This window comes from Mustela putorius, unplaced genomic scaffold, assembly GCF_011764305.1.
Source record: "Mustela putorius furo isolate JIRA1106 unplaced genomic scaffold, ASM1176430v1.1 tig00003858_pilon_pilon_pilon, whole genome shotgun sequence".
Classification (NCBI taxonomy): domain Eukaryota; kingdom Metazoa; phylum Chordata; class Mammalia; order Carnivora; family Mustelidae; genus Mustela; species Mustela putorius.
The window spans coordinates 10,997,413-11,016,366 of record NW_025422010.1 but is presented as its reverse complement, the minus strand read 5'-3'; the positions used below and the strand labels follow the sequence as shown (position 1 = coordinate 11,016,366).

At 42.4% G+C, this 18,954-nt stretch overlaps 1 protein-coding gene across 1 annotated transcript in view; it reads right to left on the bottom strand.

Annotated features, from left to right (window-relative positions):
• The window catches only part of LAMA1 (laminin subunit alpha 1), a 157,436-nt gene that overhangs the window by 18,816 nt on the left and 119,666 nt on the right, over window positions 1-18,954 (bottom strand). The window contains exons 40-51 of the mRNA XM_004742732.3: window positions 17,586-17,721; window positions 16,774-16,867; window positions 15,378-15,494; window positions 13,306-13,488; window positions 12,502-12,656; window positions 10,842-10,985; window positions 9,703-9,836; window positions 8,734-8,884; window positions 7,862-7,986; window positions 2,420-2,570; window positions 1,651-1,795; window positions 407-548 (exon numbers count right to left, since the gene is read on the bottom strand). Coding sequence (XP_004742789.1) covers window positions 407-548; window positions 1,651-1,795; window positions 2,420-2,570; window positions 7,862-7,986; window positions 8,734-8,884; window positions 9,703-9,836; window positions 10,842-10,985; window positions 12,502-12,656; window positions 13,306-13,488; window positions 15,378-15,494; window positions 16,774-16,867; window positions 17,586-17,721 — 1,677 coding nt within the window. The remainder of the gene's footprint in view (window positions 1-406; window positions 549-1,650; window positions 1,796-2,419; window positions 2,571-7,861; window positions 7,987-8,733; window positions 8,885-9,702; window positions 9,837-10,841; window positions 10,986-12,501; window positions 12,657-13,305; window positions 13,489-15,377; window positions 15,495-16,773; window positions 16,868-17,585; window positions 17,722-18,954) is intronic.

Genomic DNA, 18,954 nt, shown 5'->3' with positions numbered 1-18,954 from the left:
GACCTGGGACTGTGACCCGATTTGGAAATAGGGTTGTTACAGATGAGATCACATTAAGATGAGGACATTAAGGTGTCTAATATGACCAGTGTCCTTATAAAAAGGGGAAATCTGGACACAGACACACACAGAGGGAGGACAATGTAATAAGGCACAAGAACGTTGTCCACAAAGAATGCCTGAAGTTGCCAGAAGCTAGGAGAGAGGCAAGGAACAGAGTCTTTCCCACAGCCCTCAGAAGGAAGCAACTTTGCTGACACCCTGATTTTGGACCTGTAGCCTCCAGGGCTGTGAGAGAGCGTACTTCTGTTGTCTGTCCCCTGGCTTGTGGTGCCCAAGGAAGTTAGTAGCCCGAGGAAGCTAACACATTTGGCAGTTACAGAAATGATTATGACACGTGAAATACCTTACAATTCTTGACCTAGGTAATCCACCCACATAAATTGGATCTTTATCTAGACGATTGAGATCCGAAGATGCTCCTGGAGTTTCGCCTTGCTTGGTTTCTCTATAACTGGTGTCATACGCATCGATAACTGCTAGGATTCCTAAAAAGAAGAACCAGGAAAATGAAAACCATTGTCTAACATTAAGGTAAAAATGAAGTTCATTTATAAATTCTTTCTTTATAAATTCCTTTGCATTCTGCACATTTGACCGGGGAGTGTTCTGGACTATTAAAGGACATGTGAAAATCCTCGGTACAGAAGTCAATGAATCCAGAATACATATTGCTGAAGGACAGCAGTGCGTGTGTGTCAGGAAGAGAATGGATTTGATCTTTGATTCCAATTCACTACTTACTGTTAGGTAATGCTCTTGGAAGCCATAAAAAAAAAAAAAAGAAGTATAATATTCTCCCCAGCAATATGTGAATCCTGGCATTTAGTATTTCAAAGAAAACAATGGCTTTCTACTAGAAGATCATTCAAGAATACCCAAGAAGCTAAAGTAAATAAAAATTGCTGATAAGGAAGATGTGGTTCATATACACTATGGAGTATTATGTCTCCATTAGAAAGGATGAATACCCAACTTTTGTAACAACATGGACGGGACTGGAAAAGATTATGCTGAGTGAAATAAGTCAAGCAGAGAGAGTCAATTATCATATGGTTTCACTTATTTGTGGAGCATAACAAATAAGATGGAGGACATGGGGAGTTAGAGAGGAGAAGGGAGTTGGAAATTGGAAGGGGAGGTGAACCATGAGAGACTATAGACTCTGAAAAACAATCTGAGGGGTTTGAAGTGGCAGCGGGGGGTGGCGGTGGGAGGTTGGGGCACAGATTGCATGGAGCCCTGGGTGTGGTGAAAAAATAATGGAATACTATTATGATGAAAATAAATAAAAAATAAATTTTAAAAAATTGCTGATTTTGGAAGGATTCCTTCCTTCCTTCTTTCCTTCCTTCAAGTTTCTAGTGACAAGAGAGGAGGGGAAGAGAGAGAGAAAATCCCAAACAGGCTCCATGCCCAGTGGAGAGCCCTATGCGGGGCTCGATCTCACAACCCTAAGACCGTGACCTGAGCCAAAATTAAGAGTCAGACATTAAATCTACTGAACTACTCAGGCGTTCCTGATTTTGGAAGGATTTTTATTCCTACAAGGGTGGCCTGTACCATCTCATTGCCCTTCTGTGCACTTAACTTGCTTTCGGTTTCTCTGGAAGGCGATTTTGTACCAGGTTCCATTGTTATAGCGTCTGTCTGTAGTAAGGGCAAGAGGCCCTGAGCCCAGGTCTACTGTTACTCTGACTCTGCCATGCACCAGCTCGATGGATAAAAAGTCTTTCTGTGAAGAAGAGAAAGAAATTACCCAGGGCTACATCGTTCTCACAGATTCCCTTTTCCTTCCTGTTGCAGGAGAGTAAAACCTTCCAAAGCCAAACTCAGAAATCTGGATCTGGCCCAACCATCAGAAGTCTCTGTTAGGAAACTGAAGTATCTGGGAAGACTTTCTAGAGTACTACACAGGTATAAAGGAGAGAAACACATTGTTGCCAAAATCTACAGTAAGAGAAGTGGAATCTTTGTATCATTTTCATTTAGATTCATAAATGGGCCAGTCCTACAAAAAAACTAGAAGATTGAGAGAAATCAACCCCACAATAGAATAAAAACAACATTAAGTTCCCATAGATGGAATTCAATGAAGGCCACAGTGATCAGAATGAGCAATGAACAAGATAGAGAAAAGTCAAAATTTAATAACAAATATCATTGATCAAATGGTAGGATGGCTCTTTTCTACATGGTGCTCTCCTGTATTTTGCAATGGTTCTTCAGTGAATTTATAACATAAAAATATTTAAAATGAGGAACTAGTATGACATATGTACGTCTTATATTTGTATGTGCTCACAAAGAAGTCATTAAACATAAATATCCTCACAACAATTTGACTGAATATACTTACAGTGCCATTTGAAGCGAGGTAGAGAAGCAGCCCGTTGGGTGAAAAGGTACTAAAAAGCATAATTATCTGAGTCCCCGTCGTCCGGAGCGTTCTCTCCACAACCGAATACCCACTCCCATCAAAATGGAAGGAGGAGTCTTCATTCTGTAGGCTGCAAGACAGAGCAGAGGAAACACAATCTATTCTCAGGAAGGCAGTTAAAAAGAAAGGATACCTTTACTGAGGGCTTCCCCTCACAAACATTGTGGGTAGAGCTGTTATTTCCATAATTTGATAAGTCACTGTAAGACCTATCTTAAAATATGTTGCTAGATTATGCAAGACAAAGTCCAGTTGCTTTCTACAGAAAAGAAAGTTAACATAGGCCGTGTTCACTGGAAGAAGAAAGAAGAAAGGTCTTCAAAGGATGGATAACTGCTATAAATATTTCTCTTTATCAGGTAGATTTTCATTTGTTCTGACTTTCTTTACTGTCACTATCCTTTCTTAATTCCAAAGCTTTCAGAGTAATTTTTATATTAACATTTTATCCTTTATCTGCTGGCTTTTATATTAACATTTTATAATTTATCTGCTGGTTTTAAGCAATGCATCAGTTAAACTAGGATAGCGATGGAAAACAAGTATGCACCAATGTAGCAGAAGGACCACTTTACCAAAAAAAAAAAAAAAAAGGAAACAAACAAACAAACCATCATTGACAATAGCACCATCTCAGAAATATGTCAGGTATGCTTACAACAAAGTTATTTAAAATAGACCTTGGTACTTCTCAGGTCTGTGTGTTTTCTGGTCATCCCCATACCTCAAAAGGCTGACTTTATTCACTCTTCAAATACAAAGTAAGTTTATCTGGAACATATCACAATGCATTTAAAAAATACATTTCTGGGCTTCAGATGTGGGGTTTTTTTTTGGGGGGGGGGAATATGAATTTGCACTTTCCCCAGCTGAAGGTGTAATACCCAAACTCAGAGCCACATCTCTACACAGGACACGTAACCAAACGGTGACACTGTTTCCATTAACAAAAGAAAAATATCAGTGCTTTATGAAACCTGAGGCTTCAAGCTGACAGCTTCCTGTGGTCTGCTTTTTTGAAAGATTTCTGTCCCTTGACCTTTCTTAGAAGTATAACTTAAAGGAAATGCACTCTGCATGAAGAAGGTATGGTTTAATTCTCTATTATTTCATTCTGAAACCTGTGACTTCCTGCAGGTATGTTCCATTGCTCTGTTTCTTGGCTGGTCACAGTTTCATGTGGCTAACGACACAGACTCTAGAACCAGACTGCTGGGGTTCAAATCCCTGTCTCCCTCTTTACTAGCTGTGTGAACTCAGAAGAGTTACCTAACGTCTCTGTGTGTCATTACCTTCATCTGTAAAATAAGGACAATAGATGCTCTCAGGAAGGGGCATATATGATTTAATACATGTAAAGTCCTTTAAACAGTGCTTGGCACTTAAATGTTCACTCCAGTTAGCTCTGATTATTTTGCTATGTTCAAAGGACCTCAAAGGGATGTCATTTTGCCTATTAAAAGCAGAGCCTCAAAGATTAAGTACTTTGTCCAAGGGCACACCCAAGAAAATGGTGAAGTCATTTTTCAAACAAAAGTCCAGAAATCTCTCTAGTCCTGCTATGCACGCCTTCTCTCTCTCCAGAGCTAATGAGTTCCCTGTTCTTGAGGAGGGGAGCTCTCTGTTTCTGGTTTCTCTCCATCAGCAGGGCCTGGCCACATGAGTTAGCCACAATGAGGGATGCACTCAAATGAAACCATGTTTGTGCATTTCCTGAGAAAGTTCTTGCTCCCCCTCCCCGGGGCTTGTCCTCTTGTGTCTGAGGCTTCTGTTCTATAACCATGAGATCCACAAGTATCACCAGTCAGCCCAGGTGCCTGTTCCCAGGTAGACCACAGGAAGGCAGCTCTGGCGCCCTGCATAGGCAAGGGACTCTGGGACAAATGAAAGCTGGGTGGTTGCCAAAACAACCTTACCTCCCCAGCACTCAGCTCAACGAGCCTTTAAGAATCACTAGTCCTCTGATGCAAGCTCCCATGATAGGGGGTCACACTGCTCACACCCATCAGTACTCAGGGCAGCTGTATGACAGTGAGTGGCGGGGACACCTGGGCCCCGGGCCTCTGATGCCACTTCACCTGTGCCTCCACTTGCCACAGCAGCAGAGCACTTCCTCTGTGCTTCCACAGGTGTCTTTCCTAGAGACCAGGAGACGTTGGAGAAGATCAGCTCTAATGACTAATGCTGACATCGCCAGCAGCTAGCAGGGGCCTGGAACACGGGAGACTGGCCTGTCCCAAAGGTCCCAACACAGCCTGTCACAACATCCACTCATCACTAATACAAGAATAAAGACCTGGTAATTAAATAAAAAGGCTTTTCCATATTTAGATGAAAACTGTTAGAATCAGTGGCTTACTGTATAATGTCCTTTAAGAATTTAAGAGATCATAATTATAAACATATGCCAAAAACATATAAAAAAGGCAAATATATTCAAAGAGGAAAAAAAGCAAAAAAAAAAAAAATCAATTCGTTTCCTTGGTAATAGAAGTCAAAGGTAAACGCTCGTTCTGAGAAAACTAATTTTTAAATCTAAAGGACATCAGAGGACCACACTAATGATTTAATAATGGCAGATTACTTAAACAAGAAGGTCAAAAGCAATGAATTCTAATCACCGGTCTGCTAACATTGATTCATTTCCTAGAATTAGTTAGTTAACTCTAAGCCAAAGTCTTCATCTAATAAGTAGGGGAGGTTGCCTAAAATGAAGACAGCTCAATTTAAAAAGACGGACAAGGACACCTGGGTGGTTCAGTTGGTTAAGCGACTGCCTTCAACTCAGGTCAAGATCCCAGCATCCTGGGATCAAGTCCCGCATCGGGCTCCTTGCTCGGCGGGGAGCCTGCCTCTCCCTCTGCCTCTGCCTGCCACTCTGTCTTCCTGTGCTCATCTCTCTGACAAATAAATAAATACAATCTTTAAAAATTTAAAAATAAATAAATAAATAAATAAATAAAAAGGCGGACAGAAAGCGCCCCCTTGTGTCTGTCTCTGCACCTGCCCCTGCATGTTCTATGGAATGAAGGCAACTCTGAAACGCTTTTTAAACAGTTGGGGATCAGGTGAGTTTGGGACTGCTGCAACTCCAGCTGCTCCCGAGGACATGATTAGTGTGTGTAAGCATATCAGAGGCTCCGATGGCCTCACCATAAGACAGTGTACTTAACTGTTTCACTCAGTGCTTCCCAACAATTTATAGTCAGGACACACCTTATATCCCCACTTAGAAAAAAGTATTTATTAATACCTATTAAACTAGTATTCTTTTAAAAAATATACTTTAGGTAGTCAACATAAGGTAGTCAATATAAGGATACTTTAGGTAGTCAATATGGTAGTCAATGTAAGGATAGCCTGCTGATTTGCTCCGTACCCAGAAAACCTCTGTTTGAGCTAATGAGTCAATCTGATCCTGAAGTTCATGTGGGTGGTCAACCTTCTACCAAAAAAGCCAGTTCCAAGAATAGGGTGGAGGCCGGTGGGGCCGGGGGATGGGTGGGCAGTGGGAGCACCTGCTAATCCCTCCTCTCGGTCTGTAGCAATCTTCATCTTTCCCTGGGGGTCCAGGGTGGGGTGGTGGGAGGGTTTTCTTTAGAGAAGAAACCAATGGCCACATAGAAAACGGACTTCCTCATTCCAGCAAATGAGGAGAAGAGCTAGTAGTCATTAAATTCCCTCATTACTGCAGTTCAAGGCCAGCGGTATTATTATTGTGTTACATTAGTCACCATACAGTACACCATTAATTTCTGATGTCGTGTTCCATGATTCATTGTTTGCATATAACACCCAGTGCTCCACGCAATCTGTGCCCTCCTTAATGAGTATTAAGGCCAGGGGTTTAAACATAACCCTGAAAGTGATGGGTGAACTTAGGAATACTGCAACAGCTAAAGTAGGGGGCATTTTCTGTATTAGAAATTTTTGAGCTCTCTTAAGACTTTTCTCTCTACAAGTAAGATTAATGATCAGGGGTCAATCTGTGACCCAGAGCCCAAGGGTCAGAACCGTTCTCAAGTTAGAATCACTAAATTGCTCGGGAAACTTCCCTATCAGAAAAACAGCATGAGGAAAAAGTGATGGGGAGTTCTCGGCTCCCAGAGTTCTAGAGCTGGTGTCATTATCTCACGAGGCAGTATCATTTTTTAATCTTATTTGCCAATTACAAAACCTTGGGTTTCACATGCTTATTGTCAAGAAAATAATCCTAAGGCATCTACCTAAAAAGCAATGGACTGTGACTGCAGGAAGGTCAGAGTGGAACACTGGGGCCAGGGGTCTCGAGTTTATGGAGGATTTTCATGTACATCATGGTTAAGGGTTCATCACCAGTGCTGGGAGGTAGGACAACAAGATTTTCATTTTCCTATTCTGGAAAGAAGAAACCAAGTCTCCATGAGGTGAGGTGACTTATTACAAAGTCACTGAGAGAGATTTGGTAGGAGAGGGAGCCTGAAACACTCAAACTCCAAAGCTAATATTTTTTTCAGTCATAAGGCTCCTAAAACCAAACTTCTGGTCATCACTTTGAAAGCAAGTGAAGTCAATGGAAGGAAACAAATAAAAGGCTCAAACCACAAACTCCCAAGCTACGAGCTCTAAGAGAAAACAGCTCTGACAGTAACAAAATGAAAACTCGCCCACGAGTTTCTAAATGTAATGGGAGTTGCTTCCAACTGATCTTGTCACGGCTCCTTGTTAATTACAGATATCTATCTGGACAGAGCAGCCCATTAGATGACAGAATTATATCAGATGTTACATTTCTCTAATGGCAGAAGCAATCTATTGTCTTAATTACGAAAGCTTGAGGAAACGAGATTTGTATACTTCTGGGGTTGCAGTTATCTTTTTAGAAACAAAAACGGGGGCTGTTGAGCTCGGTGAGATTGTTATTAAATGCCTGCTCCTATAGCAATATCTGCCAAACGATGTCAGGGAGTTGTTCTCCGTTGCCAAAGGCATTTAATTTCTAGAATTCCAGAATTTAAGAATGAGAAAGTATGTAGCTATAAAACCTGGTGGCAGAAACCAAATTCTCAAGTATTTTCAAACTGAAGATGTACAGTGATTTATCAAAGATGATCCCACGGCTCTCGGGGACAGAAGGTGCTTTGAGAAGATATCTGGTGCTTCTCAAGGATATGATCCACGATGAAAGCATATGAGACCCTGAAAACTACTTCTTAAAGGTTAAAAATGATGCCCAGGCTTCCATTAGTAAATGACCTATGCCCTATCCTTTGGGGTAAGACTACTGACATGACAGACTCTGGGCCACCGTGATGGGCATGGGAATTCCCTAAGCAGCTATGGGACATGAATGACTGTATATTAAATTGCGGGGCCCATTACCTTCCAAAGCAGCCATGGCACTTGCCCTCCCGTTCAATATAGTTCCACAGGCCGATGGACTGTCCGTTCAGGAAGGCCTCTCCCATGCAGCCTTTAAAATGAGTAACCTTCACAGCGGGAGACTTCTAATATAAACAAACAAAACACAATCCACATGAATGAGGAAAGGAATACGTTCTCTATGTGCACAGAACTCCTTGCTGGGAACTCAAATCTAACATCCAAATTTTGAGAAAACATCCAGAAAAATGGCCCCATTGTGATCACTGGTTTCCTCCCAATTATTAAGTGTAATTGTAGAAAGAGCGATAACCAGACAGGATCGCAAAGATCACCTCGGTTACCAGGGGCCCTGGAGAGAAGCCCCTTTTACATGTAGGTGAGGAAACAGAAGCTCAGAGCATGTTGGTCAGTAGTGAGGGCCCGGCTGGAACTGACCCCCTTACTCTCAGAACACAGAACCAAATCCAAGTGACTCAACTTCATCCAGTAAGGGGAGAGAGGGTATAATAAAATATATACCACTGGCTCTGGTGTTAAACACTAATTAGCCTTACTCTACCACTAGGTTTAGAAGAGCGATAAAAGAAATTACAGAAATGAATGTAGAATGCTGAATTCCCTGTTTCAGTCCTGGAAAAGAAACTCAAATCGCAAAATGGACCATTGGCTTCCTTTCCATTTACGCTCTTTATTCGGCAGGACCCTCTGCTTTATAAAACCAGCCCAACTCTGAAAATGTGCTGTCATTATGCAAAATCACAGAAACGAGAAATGTTTATCTGCCTTGGATCTGTTCAATAGTTCAAGCATACTAGTTTTAGAGAAAAGCAGCCCATCAGTCCTGTTCAGATGAATGTCTTGAATGTTACCTTGATCTGTCCTCCAAGCCCTCCAACAAACATGAGCGTTGAGTTGTTTATATCGAGAACATTGGCAGTTCCAGGGGATTTACTTGTTTTTGTTGGTGGCTTCTGAGCTGCGCTCATTTCTTTTACACTCAATGAACCGATGTTTCCAAATCTATGGGTCACAAAGAATTACAGAAAGAACACTTTCAGAATCCCACATCTGTCCGCGTTAAGTACACATCTGTTTCTAGGCAGTCTCCAGGCTCTTCTCGCCACATTCCCTGCAGCGGGTCCCCCCACTGGTCTCCGTCTTACAGTCCTGTCCATTCCATCCCCAGTTTACTGGCAAAAACTTGTGGAGAAGGTCTTCTAAATCATAAATTGCATTGTGTTACCTTCTTGCTTAAACCAGTTACAGATGATCAGTTAATTATTTGAAACAGGCTACTGCCTTCAGTATTACTCCTTTTCCACAAATAACAAAGCAAAAGTCAAGAATGCCCAGCAACAACAAACCATAAGATTACAGAAAAGTAAAAAGACACACCTTAAGAGAGACTTTGCAAGGAAGAATTTTGCTTTGTGTCTGGCTTTTAAGAAACCACACTTCCCACTTGGATCCCTGCCTTCTTTCTTCTTCTACATACACACCACACCCCCCATGTGGGATTTCTACCATGTTGCCTCTCACTCCTCTCTGTGGGGGAGAACTCAGTTTACTGGTCGGCCAGCTTGAGACCTAACATTCTAAAGGTAACAAACGTATAACATTTTTCTTCTTTTGATCATTGATTTTGGTAACAAAGTTTATTTCTTCTATAATAAGGGGGGGGGAGCCCTTATTTCTATAGTTAATCTAAACCAACTATCCTTTAACTATAATCTAAATTCCCCCAACTTTCAAAGACTATATGATATGACAACCATGTTACAAACTTATAAGGTACAGTTTCAAAAAAAGAGACACTTGGAGAGAACTTTCTCTACTACCTGGTTACATAGATACTGTGCCATTTGTTGTCGTCAATTGGGAGGTCTGGAAATTCCAACCGCGTGGACCCGGAGCCCAGATCCCAGAGAAAGGCCACCTTCCCCCGCCGCATCTCCACTGCCAAGAAATCAGACTGGGGTGCGGACATGAGCTGGGATGAGTTTACATGCCGGATGTTTGCATGACTACCAAAACGTGTTAAAGAATAAGCTCCTAGAGCATTTCCTCTATTCTTAAAAACAACAACAAAAACCTCAAAAACCCGCCTTTTGTCTTTAAATGTTGCCCTCCCTGGAGCTGGAGAACTCAGAGTCTTGGAGATGGTTACGCCATTGTTGGATACTAGTGCCCCTCCCAACCTTGCCCTGCATGGCCCTGCACAGTCCCTTCCAGAAAGTTCCTCAGAAACACTCACTGGGGATCACCAGTAACTTACAGAGAACAGGAGGAAAGGCACTGGACTGGTCTGCCCAGTCTGAGAAGGCAGTGAGTGAACATGAAATACGTAGTAAGACAGGAGTCACGATACCCCGTAAGGCGGACTTGCATCTGTTCTGCACCTCCGCTCCCACGAAGATGTTTCAGAACTTGTGCTCGTTAATATTTTCTGCCCTCAGACCCACAAGGGTTCTGACCCATTCCCCCTGGCCGCCAAAGGTATCAAGTCGGTCTTCCACAGGGGACTTGCCCCTCTGGGAACCACCGAAATCTCGTTGGGTGGAGGAGCCTGGGTGAAGCTGGACGGTTCTGATACGCCCCTTAGAGTGCACACCCCCACCCCTGATGACAACCGCCAAGATCCAGTTTCCACCCCCAAGGCTGTGCTTGGTGGCTGAAGAGGCTACAGAAGCCATTAAGAAATGCCACCCTGCAGCTAGGGAAGACACTCTCCTCAACATCATAGGGCCCTCCTCACAGGCATGCAGCTTGGGACTCTGTGTGTTTTTAATCTAATGCTACTAGGTTAGCAAAAGTTTAGTTCCCTTAGGAGGATTCGAGATTTCGCCAAGGCTCTGTTTTTTTTTGTTTTTTTGTTTTGTTTTTTTCTTTCATCACCTCCCTCACCCCCACCCCGCCAATTCAGAAACTACATACGCTCGGAAGAGATACATTGGGGCTTTCTACAGTCCATACTCACACTGGTGCTGCTCCCCAGGTAGAAGAGAAGGTTATCGGGTTCACTTGTCTTAACATTGAGTGTTAAGGTGTTATAGTTGGTAGAAGAAATCGGAGGCTGGTAGGCCCGGATGCAATCTCGGTCCGCAGACACGGCAACTTTGATCTGTGAAAGGGAAGAGGAAGTGTCCTAATCACTCAGTGACAAACACTGGCCATAGGCCAGGAGATGAAACGTGCTGTTCCAGAACCAATTTTCACTGGTCTGCAAGTTTCCTCTCTTGAGGATGTATAAGGCTTTGTGTTTCATAATGTGAGAGATCAGGTAGTAAGGAAAATTATTTTGTTTGGTGAATAACTTAAATATGGAAAAGTCAGTCTTGAAGTTTTAAGACTATTTTACATAGGAAATGGGCTCACTCATGTGAGACTTAATTCCTTGAGACAAGGAGCTTATCCAGATCACCCTGGAATCTTTACCCCGACCCAGGGAGGACGTTTGATGATCATCTGTCAAATACGTGAAGGGATAATCTATTTATATATCCAGCAAATATTTATAGAGCAACCCCTGCACTTATTACACTTTTCTCTAAGTATCTGCATATATTTCCTATATTAGCTTTAAAGATTATACGTTTGTACTAATCAGAGCATTCAGAAGCATCCGTCAGGCTTACGTTTCATTGGTGACTTCCACTGAAACAAACAGAAACCAGAGCTCATGTCAACCTACGGCCATTTTCCAATATTGAGGTCACTCGAGGGAGGGGGGAGTAGAAGACTCCAGAACGGCTTTTTCTTAGCTAGCAGGGTTCAGGTGGATGAACATGAGACCAGAGGTCACATCCGCCCTCTATAAATCCCCTGTAGCGTGTTAACGGCTTAGTCTCTTGAAGAAATTTCCCTGAAATGCCTCCTGTTTAGAGCACAGCCAAGGCCTGGAGCTACGGATGGCCGTAACGCACTTTCTTTCCAGTTCTCAAGTGTTCGATGCACTCAGTGCCCTGGATTTGTGAGCACCTGTGTGTGGAGGCTGTGCAGCCGGACTCCTGGGCGATGAGGCTCAGGGTGCAGCCACGCTCTGAGGAACATTTGCATTGCTACGTTCGTGAAATGATGGCCATGGAGCCAGACTCGACCAAGGCAGCTTATAGGTAGACACTTAGACCATGAGCTCTACAGCAGCTGAGAACAGCTGTGGACCGACGATTGAGGCTATGGTTATAAATCTCCACAAAGACGTGAGATCTCTTTGCTATCATTTGGAACCAGGTTGAATGAAGCAAAAAAAAAAAAAAAAAAAAAAAAAAAGAAAATGAGACTACTTAAGTCCACTTAAATATACTATCCAGGGCAGGAGAGATGGTATTTTTGAGACCAAGCATAAACACCATAAATGAAAGTCATAAGTTGCCATACATATATATATCTCACATATATATATTTATATACATATATATATATACACACATATATATATGTATATATTTATATATATATGAGTGTAAATATACCTAACACAAAGTCTTAAATGTACTGTAGACAAGGCTGGGAGAAATGTGGATGGTAAGAGCAGAATCAGTAGAAGTCAGTGTGACAGTCCCCTGAGACCGGAGGTTACCGAGAGCCCCCGCTGCGGGAGGCCCGAGCTCCTGAGAGCCCCAGGAACCCACACTCACAGAAGCTGCTTGCTTCCGGGCCTGGCTGATGAGCAGTTTGATTTCTGATAGGTTTCTGCTCAGGTTCTCTTCTAATATCTTCAAAGGCTTCAAGCGATCAAATAAAAGGCTGGCTTGGGTCTCGGCGTCTTTCAGTCTTCTTCCAGCTAACAGAGCTACCCAGTAGCGGTGGCGAGAAAGATGGCGGCAGGGAGGAAACGAGAGAGGTGAATTTATTATTCCCAATGTACTGAATAAAATAGAACATCCTAATGATCAGATCCTTGAGATTTTGGTAAATACAGTTGACCCTCAGGTGACTCAGGGGTGGGGTGGAGGCCTCTCAACCCCATGCAGTTGCAAAGCTGTGTGTAACTTCTGATGCCCCCAACACTTCACTAGGAATAGCCTACCGTTGGCTGGAAGCCCCATCAACCATGTAAACAGTCAATTAACACGGTTTGTAGGTTACATGCATCATACACGGTATTCTCACAATGAGGTAAGCTAGAGTCAAGAAAATGTTATTAAGAAACTCAAAGAAACTACATTTTCTGTATTCATAGAAAACAAAATCTGTACAGTGAAAAAAAATTTCAACAGCGGTTGAAACCTATGTTGTTCAAGGGTCAACTGTACATGAAAAATGCGCCAGCAGCAGGCCCTCCCCAAGGCTCTTCTCTCGCCTTATAAATGCAAATCTAGACATCAGTGCATTTTTATTCCTTAGGGATGCTGTCTGTCACAAAGACCCTATGGTACACTGAGCCAGTTGAAAATCTCACAACATGGACTTCCCCGCTGGGAAGGGAAACCAGGACATACTGGTCATTGAGGAGTCCTGTAGAAGTCTGTTGGTTTCTCGTAAGGTGGCGTCAACCCTGGACAGGTCGGTGGATGTGTTTAGCAGCTTCTGGCTCAATCCCACGACGTCCTTTAGGGTGCTTGCTGCGCTCTGATTTGCAGATGCGGCCAGCTCTTTGACTTTGGTTCCCTTGCCTTGGATACCTGACAAATTTAAATGGAAGCATGCACTCCTCTTTCCCCCATATAATGGGGAAAACTATAAACCACTGTAAATATGACTTTTCACGGAAACATGTATAGTATTTCTTACAGGCTGCTGAACAGAAAATAGGGCTTCTCATTCATTAATGGCAGTACTAAGACTGAATGCCCTATGCCTTACCACACACTCTTAGGGACAAATGAAATAGTTTTGGTAACAATGTTCTCTATTGACCTTTCAATACACAGTGAGATCACCTACCAATTGTGTTCTCAGCATCGTAGATGTTAATAAGCTAAACTTCTTTATTTGGTCTCCCTTCTCCTAGTCATGAATTACCTTCTTGAAATCAGTCCATGTGTAGATAAGAATTTGGGGGAATTTAAATTTGTAGGTAAGGCGGGCATGTCCTAGGCTGGAGGGAGTGGCATTTACCCACAACGTCAGCTGGCTACTAGATGGAACAGCAGAACAAAGACTAACCAGTCACAATGGATAAAGTGGAATTCAGTTGTTTTAGAAAATCTGGGTGATGATTTTTTTAAAGGCACCAGTATTCACGTTTAAAGTATCCAGTCTCAAACAGGACAAAAACCAACATTAATTGCAGCAATTTTTCTGCAAGTCTGAAATTACTTCCAAATAAAAAAGGTTTTTTTTAAAAGGGGAGGTTGGGGCGGGGCAGGGGTAAAGAGAATATTAAGCAGGCTCCGTGCTTAGAACAGAGCCTGATATGGCGCTCGATCTCACAACCCTGAGATCATGACCTGAGCTGAAATCAAGAGTTGGATGCTTAACCAACTGAGCCACCAAGGTGCCCCTGAAAAGGTACTTTTAAGTATTTAACCAACAGACATCATGTGTCCTAAAAGAAAGAAAGAGAGAGGGATGGAGCGAGAAAGAAAGAAAGGAAAAAGGAAAGAAAAGAAAAGAAAATGAAATGAAACGAAACTTCGTTAGAACGTGTTCCCATGATTTAAGGTTAGAAGTCAGTGCAAAGTGCCCCAAGCCCAGACCCTCTGACAGTAGTTTCCATGTTTACCACTGAAACCACAGGGAGAACTCTGGAGTTGTTAGGGTGTCTTATAAGGCTTATTATGGGGGCACCTGGGTGGCTCAGTGGGTTAAAGCCTCTGCCTTCGGCTCAGGTCATGATCCCAGGGTCCTGGGATCGAGCCCCACATCGGGCTCTCTGCTCAGCGGAGAGCCTGCTTCCTCCTATCTCTCTCTCTCTGCCTGCCTTTCTGCCTACTTGTGATCTCTGTCTGTCAAATAAATAAATAAAATCTTAAAAAAAAAATAAGGCTTATTATGAAAAGAAGGGAAGGTTGAGGGACTGCTTTGCAGCTGGACTCATTTGTATTATACTTTTAAACAGTTTTCCTATTTCGGACGGTAATGAATAGTACATTTCCAACCCATCAATATTAAAGTGATTTCTGAGCTTATTTTAGAATGCTTTATTGCCTCAAGAAGGAAGATCACCAGCAAGAGTTAATTGCCCCCATTTATAATGCATCTAGCATTATCCCTTAAAGTGGGAACATTCAGCTTCTTGCTGACTTCTTCAAATGACCCTTTCATTAAAGGGATGTGTCGAGTCATTTTAAAAGAAAGCAGTTCATGGGGGGGGGGGAGTGATCAAGTCTCCCAAGGATTTTTGATTTTCAGAGTATGATTTTAGCATTGCAATGCAGGTGTTCTGGAGCTATTTAAAAAATAGTTATCTGCACTTCCAAATCATACTCCTTTGCTAGTAAAAACTCTTATCTCGGCCTCAATTTGGAGCAAGGCTGTTAATCAGACTGGCAGTAGGACTTCCTTCTGCTGTGTAATGGCTTTACAAGGAGCAAACATTAATTAAATCAAGATTCCCCTTTCCACTTACCTTCAGGAATTGCTCTGAGTGTTAAGAGTGATTCATTGGTCCTCCTAGTAATTGTATCAGCATTCTCTTGAACTCTGTTTACTGTATTTTTCAATTCACTCAGTTCCAACACAATACCTATTTAAAGGGGGGGAAAAGTGTTTTCTTAGGGTAGCCTACTCAAAAGTTGCTTAGGCAATGGTTACCTTCATCACTTTGACCCATCTACAGAATCAACAACTTTCTACAGACACCCTCCTCCAAAATTGAAATTTTTCCAGCAAGACTTAGCACCACTCATTATAGAAAGTACGAGTGTTTGTTTTGGACTTCCTTGATCATTTTTTCTATTTTGCTTGTTACCCTTCTGTCAAGTATTTCTTCTCAAATTGCATGTCCAATTTAATTAGAGCTCAGGCAAAAACTTATGTTTAAATCCCTCAGTCTTAATCATTCGCTAACTTCCTGTTCACAACAATCTTGTCCACATCTCTTCTCTGGGTTATAAACCCCCCAAGGTTGTCCTGCCCAGGTATCTTCGCCTGGTATCCCCCTGCTTCCCCGGCTGGGGCCCCTCCTCTCCCCCAACCCTCTCACCACAGGACAGGTGTTCAACTCAGCCTCCTTCAAGTCTGATCAAAGCTGCTGGATCAAAGCTTTTACTTTGAATATTTCTGTATAACACACAATCACATCTCAATGCTGGATACATGGCTAGAAAATGAATTATGGATAAAATACCTGATGAACACGATGATTCTGCCTAAGGTTTTAATGGCCAGGAAGTTCACTGGTTGGTGGCCTCTGATATACCTTTTTGCCATGTAAGCTGAAGCCCCAGCCTGTGAATACGGATGCTAGAGTTTGTGTTTCATCTGCTTTACGGTCAAGTGTGAGGGACTTTCCATTCCATGAGATGACGACATAAAATTTAAATTGTGTCACTCACAGAAAAATAAATCCTATGCCCACACCCGGGCCCTTGGCTTCAGACAGTTATGGGAGGATCCCTTATTGGGCATGGAAGTGTTCTTAGAGGGGTGTGAGCTTTGTTTTAGTCCACTGTCTACTCCTATAAGGACTTGACATTTTTTGTTAGAATATATTACAGTAAAGATGTATGTTTTTCTCACACCACGGATTCCTGCTGCCATTTTGTGTTGTGTTCACTGGACAGCCCATACAGGTGTGAAATCACTGTTTACTGAACCCTTCAGGAAGATCTCACTGCATTGGCATTTATAAAATATAAAATTTAAATTTAAATTATGTGATATATCTATGACAGGAACTTGGAATGTCACTGTGGCAAAGAAGAGTTCATGTTCAAATGCCTCCAGGAAAGGAGAACATTCCAGTGGTATGCTCAGAGGCTTACTCACTCTGCATATCAATACAGTCTGAGCTAGAAACTTACCTTGATGCTTTCTGCTCAGGCTTTTGCCTTCTTTTAGAAATCTGGAGCTGAGCTGGAGAGCCACTTCTGCCTTAGAAACAAGGGATTCTGGGAACTGGAAAACAGGACACCTTAAACATGGTAATGGTGTGGGGAGGGGGCCCAGTGTCCAGTGTGGGGGAAGGGGGAGAGGCAGGTGGACTCCCACTGAAGATGGGGAGAGCAACTCTTTCAGAATAGCCTCTAGTCTAGTTCCAAACATGGGAGTCCACAAGGTAATGGGTAGGGACAATTTAAATTGTCCTAATTCATGGCTGAGGAGAAAGAACACAAATCATTTTTAAATATATAAAGACAAAACCTAGCCATTAAGTGAAGATTTCTCCAGAGAGAAGATGTCTCAAGTAGATATCAAGAAGTATTATCCTTTTGTTATAAGAAATTGTAAGATTTTTCTCATTTCCAGATCACCATTCGCTAGTCTTCGTAAAGACGTATTTAGGACCTTAAGGGGTGTTGGGGTGGCTGAGTCGGTTCAGAAGCTGACTTCAGCTCATGTCATGATCCCAGGTCAAGCCCTGCATCGGGGCTCTCCCCTCTCCTTCTGCCCCTCACCCAGCTCATGCTAATAAATAAGTCTTTAAAAAAATATATGACCCTAAGAAATTAAAACTTTTATCACATGATGACAGAGTCAAACAGCTCTCACCAGACACGAATGGTGACAAGCATGAATTTAAGCCACTGAGTCTTTGCTCAGCACCTTCTGGAACAATCTTCCACAGTGTCTAGAAAAGAAAGTCATACACTGTGGCCCCCAGGGCAGCTCTCACCAGGCTCGTCGTAGTCACCATCTCAAGAGCATCTTTTGCCAATTTCTCTGATTCTTCAACCAGGCTCCTAATGTTGGAATGGACGTGTGTTGCGCTGGTGGCATTCAGGGACACGTGTCTCACATTGCCAAGACCACTGTGTAAGCAGTATAGTTACAGACATTAGCACAAACTAAAGGAAACTTGCCCACTATTCCTGAAAGCTTCCGGGTTTCCTACCCTTAGAAAAGTTCAAGGAATAACAACACAGGGACTCCCCTCTAATTCCAAGGTAATCTTCAAAAGTAGCTACGTCATCACTGGAACACTCGGAAGCACTAATTAACACCCGCAGAATGGACTATCGCTTGTTTCCCATGGTTCTAACTGTCCACAAGTTTCCACCAGCTGCCCTCAACATTCCTGCATTTCTGTGCAGCCCCCCACATCTGTCTGGGCTCCCGCTGTGTGTCTGCCTTGGCTGTCATCTCTCCTGCTGCACACATGCTAATTTCCGAAAAGTTTCCCTAAGCATATATAAGGATGCTGAATCTTGTTCCTCAAAAGATAGATACCAATTGGATGAAATTCACAAGAGGATTTGGAGGAGGATCAGATAATATTTCAATCATCTGAACTTCCCTCTTACAAGTGGGCAAATCACTTATGAACTTGCCAACTGGTAATGGCGCAATTTCATCCAGCTCACTCTATCTTGAAAATGAAATCTGACAATTGACACATCTTTGCCTGCTGAGTAACTCACTTCATTTTCTCCCCAAGGTTATCAAGTTGAGGGATTCCCAAACCAGACACCAGCAGTTACTGCTTGATTGGCACAATCTGGTGATTTATAAATAAAAGATAATGATGTTACTTAACTTCGTGTAGCATACCACATTGCTCTTACTAACTGTACTAGGCAATATGGGTTTTGTCCTAGCTATGTATGTAGGCAGAATATTTTTTTTCTCTTTTGGGAAATAATGAAAGCTGATGAAAAGATAGGAGTAGGGTATCTAATTCCATTTTCTATTATGGATTCCTATGGCATGTGTAGGCGGTAATGCTTCATGCAACACATAATTTATGCAACGTTCTATCTTATATCATTTTTAATTGCTTTCCTTGTGTGAGCTAATCTTCTATGGCAGCATCCCTCAAATTGGAAAGATATTTCTTTTCCCCCCTCCCACAAAACACACCCAACATACAGCAGCACACACATTCCCAGTGAGTCCAGACTTTTTCTAGCTATAATTGTAACAAACTTAAAAGAAATAAATTAACCAATTAACTCACAATATTGTGTAAATGTCTGGTAAGAACGGAACACTAGTTCCTTCATTGGCTGTACATTAGATAACATGGGAATCTTTAAAAACGTGAC